Source organism: Littorina saxatilis, unplaced genomic scaffold, assembly GCF_037325665.1.
Source record: "Littorina saxatilis isolate snail1 unplaced genomic scaffold, US_GU_Lsax_2.0 scaffold_1568, whole genome shotgun sequence".
Taxonomy (NCBI): domain Eukaryota; kingdom Metazoa; phylum Mollusca; class Gastropoda; order Littorinimorpha; family Littorinidae; genus Littorina; species Littorina saxatilis.
Window position 1 is genome coordinate 9,540 of NW_027128531.1, and position 4,742 is coordinate 14,281.

At 51.4% G+C, this 4,742-nt stretch overlaps 1 protein-coding gene across 1 annotated transcript; it reads right to left on the reverse strand.

Annotated features, from left to right (window-relative positions):
- Positions 1-901: 901 nt before the first annotated feature.
- On the reverse strand, positions 902-4,416 carry LOC138956887 (serine-rich adhesin for platelets-like; the record flags this gene model as incomplete). The annotated part of the gene is made up of 2 exons (XM_070328104.1): positions 902-1,880; positions 2,063-4,416. Coding segments are annotated over 2 exons (3,333 nt in total), but the record flags the coding sequence as incomplete, so codon positions are not given.
- Positions 4,417-4,742: the final 326 nt, after the last annotated feature.

Genomic DNA, 4,742 nt, shown 5'->3' on the forward strand with positions numbered 1-4,742 from the left:
AGAGCATTATTTGAAGCACACCAGGAAACTAAAGCTAAGGAAGCATATCAAAAACAGAGTGAAAATAAGTGAAATTATCAACTTCCACAAAAAGAAGACAATTTGATATATTGTTTTGAAAGCTTGAAGGCTAGTTATAAGTTATTTTCAGCAAGCTTCTTAATGAATTAATGAAAATAGCCTTTAGCTTTTATTTTCTTCGATTTGCTGAAGGTGGTCCATATTAGGGGACTCACACATACTTTGAGATTTTGCTATTATTGTTTGTTTGCAGTAGAAACTCGGGGTCAAAACTGCTAAAATGTAACAAATACGGTCTTAGCTGTAATATATAGCCATTTTTGTGTGATAAAAGCTTTGGCTGTGGACAGACACGAGTCCGTTTTAGGCGTCAAATTTAGAGTGAACGCTGCCAAAAGTGAAAAAAAAGAGAAAAAGGCTAACGGTTTTGAGGTTTGTGTTTCTGCAACTGTTTTGACATGTGCAAGTTATCCAGAGAGGGTGAATACAGCGAATGAAATTGTTGTTAGCGCTCTAGCGCCGTTAGTTTGTCAGATCAAGAGGTGGTCCATATTATGAGCCGGTCCATATTAGGAGCCCTTCCCCTACCGCTTTCAGAAACTGTACTGTCTCATTGTACATGTCAGCAAGAAAACTGTCTGGCTGCAGTGGTGAAAGACACTTGACGTTAATGAAACGTGTCTAATAACTTCAGCAACAAGGAGGACAACTGTGGGTTTAACTGATCAATGAAAAAACCGATACGTTCGAATTAAATGACGTCACATTACGCGCAACCGGTCATTTAAATGATGTACGCACTTATCTCAAAAGTGCAGACGAACGCGGAACCAATCTGATCGTTGACCCAGACCCATTCTCTCTGATCGTTGACCCAGACCGATCCTCTCTGATCGTTGACCCAGACCCATCCTCTCTGATCGTTGACCCAGACCCATCCTCTCTGATCGTTGACCCAGACCCATCCTCTCTGATCGTTGACCCAGACCCATCCTCTCTGATCGTTGACCCAGACCCATCCTCTCTGATCGTTGACCCAGACCCATCCTCTCTGATCGTTGACCCAGACCCATCCTCTCTGATCGTTGACCCAGACCCATCCTCTCTGATCGTTGACCCAGACCCATCCTCTCTGATCGTTGACCCAGACCCATCCTCTCTGATCGTTGACCCAGACCCATCCTCTCTGATCGTTGACCCAGACCCATCCTCTCTGATCGTTGACCCAGACCCATCCTCTCTGATCGTTGACCCAGACCCATCCTCTCTGATCGTTGACCCAGACCCATCCTCTCTGATCGTTGACCCAGACCCATCCTCTCTGATCGTTGACCCAGACCGATCCTCTCTGATCGTTGACCCAGACCCATCCTCTCTGATCGTTGACCCAGACCCATCCTCTCTGATCGTTGACCCAGACCCATCCTCTCTGATCGTTGACCCAGACCCATCCTCTCTGATCGTTGACCCAGACCCATCCTCTCTGATCGTTGACCCAGACCCATCCTCTCTGATCGTTGACCCAGACCCATCCTCTCTGATCGTTGACCCAGACCCATCCTCTCTGATCGTTGACCCAGACCCATCCTCTCTGATCGTTGACCCAGACCCATCCTCTCTGATCGTTGACCCAGACCCATCCTCTCTGATCGTTGACCCAGACCCATCCTCTCTGATCGTTGACCCAGACAGATCCTCTCTGATCGTTGACCCAGACCCATCCTCTCTGATCGTTGACCCAGACCCATCCTCTCTGATCGTTGACCCAGACCGATCCTCTCTGATCGTTGACCCAGACCCATCCTCTCTGATCGTTGACCCAGACCCATCCTCTCTGATAGTTGACCCAGACCCATCCTCTCAGATCGTTGACCCAGACAGATCCTCTCTGATCGTTGACCCAGACCCATCCTCTCTGATCGTTGACCCAGACAGATCCTCTCTGATCGTTGACCCAAACAGATCCTCTCTGATCGTTGACCCAGACCGATCCTCTCTGATCGTTGACCCAGACAGATCCTCTCTGATCGTTGACCCAGACCGATCCTCTCTGATCGTTGACCCAGACCCATCCTCTCTGATCGTTGACCCAGACCGATCCTCTCTGATCGTTGACCCAGACCCATCCTCTCTGATCGTTGACCCAGACCGATCCTCTGATCGTTGACCCAGACCGATCCTCTCTGATCGTTGACCCAGACCCATCCTCTGATCGTTGACCCAGACCGATCCTCTCTGATCGTTGACCCAGACCCATCCTCTCTGATCGTTGACCCAGACCCATCCTCTCTGATCGTTGACCCAGACCCATCCTCTCTGATCGTTGACCCAGACCCATCCTCTCTGATCGTTGACCCAGACCCATCCTCTCTGATCGTTGACCCAGACAGATCCTCTCTGATCGTTGACCCAGACCCATCCTCTCTGATCGTTGACCCAGACAGATCCTCTCTGATCGTTGACCCAGACCCATCCTCTCTGATCGTTGACCCAGACAGATCCTCTCTGATCGTTGACCCAGACCCATCCTCTCTGATCGTTGACCCAGACCCATCCTCTCTGATCGTTGACCCAGACCCATCCTCTCTGATCGTTGACCCAGACCGATCCTCTCTGATCGTTGACCCAGACCCATCCTCTCTGATCGTTGACCCAGACCCATCCTCTCTGATCGTTGACCCAGACCCATCCTCTCTGATCGTTGACCCAGACCCATCCTCTCTGATCGTTGACCCAGACCCATCCTCTCTGATCGTTGACCCAGACCCATCCTCTCTGATCGTTGACCCAGACCCATCCTCTCTGATCGTTGACCCAGACAGATCCTCTCTGATCGTTGACCCAGACCCATCCTCTCTGATCGTTGACCCAGACCGATCCTCTCTGATCGTTGACCCAGACAGATCCTCTCTGATCGTTGACCCAGACCCATCCTCTCTGATCGTTGACCCAGACCGATCCTCTCTGATCGTTGACCCAGACCGATCCTCTCTGATCGTTGACCCAGACCCATCCTCTCTGATCGTTGACCCAGACCCATCCTCTCTGATCGTTGACCCAGACCCATCCTCTCTGATCGTTGACCCAGACCCATCCTCTCTGATCGTTGACCCAGACAGATCCTCTCTGATCGTTGACCCAGACCCATCCTCTCTGATCGTTGACCCAGACCCATCCTCTCTGATCGTTGACCCAGACCCATCCTCTCTGATCGTTGACCCAGACCCATCCTCTCTGATCGTTGACCCAGACCCATCCTCTCTGATCGTTGACCCAGACCCATCCTCTCTGATCGTTGACCCAGACCCATCCTCTCTGATCGTTGACCCAGACCGATCCTCTCTGATCGTTGACCCAGACCCATCCTCTCTGATCGTTGACCCAGACTGACCCTCTCTGATCGTTGACCCAGACCCATTCTCTCTGATCGTTGACCCAGACCCATCCTCTCTGATCGTTGACCCAGACCGATCCTCTCTGATCGTTGACCCAGACCCATCCTCTCTGATCGTTGACCCAGACCCATCCTCTCTGATCGTTGACCCAGACCCATCCTCTCTGATCGTTGACCCAGACCCATCCTCTCTGATCGTTGACCCAGACCCATCCTCTCTGATCGTTGACCCAGACCCATCCTCTCTGATCGTTGACCCAGACCGATCCTCTCTGATCGTTGACCCAGACCCATCCTCTCTGATCGTTGACCCAGACCCATCCTCTTTGATCGTTGACCCAGACCGACCCTCTCTGATCGTTGACCCAGACCGATCCTCTCTGATCGTTGACCCAGACCCATCCTCTCTGATCGTTGACCCAGACCGATCCTCTCTGATCGTTGACCCAGACCCATCCTCTCTGATCGTTGACCCAGACCCATCCTCTCTGATCGTTGACCCAGACCCATCCTCTCTGATCGTTGACCCAGACCCATCCTCTCTGATCGTTGACCCAGACCCATCCTCTCTGATCGTTGACCCAGACCCATCCTCTCTGATCGTTGACCCAGACCCATCCTCTCTGATCGTTGACCCAGACCCATCCTCTCTGATCGTTGACCCAGACCCATCCTCTTTGATCGTTGACCCAGACCGACCCTCTCTGATCGTTGACCCAGACCGATCCTCTCTGATCGTTGACCCAGACCCATCCTCTCTGATCGTTGACCCAGACCCATCCTCTCTGATCGTTGACCCAGACCCATCCTCTCTGATCGTTGACCCAGACCCATCCTCTCTGATCGTTGACCCAGACCCATCCTCTCTGATCGTTGACCCAGACCCATCCTCTCTGATCGTTGACCCAGACCCATCCTCTCTGATCGTTGACCCAGACCCATCCTCTCTGATCGTTGACCCAGACCCATCCTCCCTGATCGTTGACCCAGACCCATCCTCTCTGATCGTTGCACACTGCGGTTTCAAATATCCGTTCCCCAAAACGACATTTTACTGACAACTTTAACAACAAGTAGGCCGACGATGGATTTCTCCCCGAATCGACGGCTTCAATGACGGATGGATTTCCCCCGAATCAACGGCTTGAATGACGGATGCATTTCCTTTAAAGTGCAGACGAACGGAACTAATCTGTATAATGGGTGTAGACGGTTCCTCTTGGACAGTGACATACTGCAGTTTCCATTGTCTAACAGGCTGCGCAGTATTGTGTGCTATTTATTTTAGAACAGCAGAATTTTCGATTATACAGTTCCATTAGAAGCA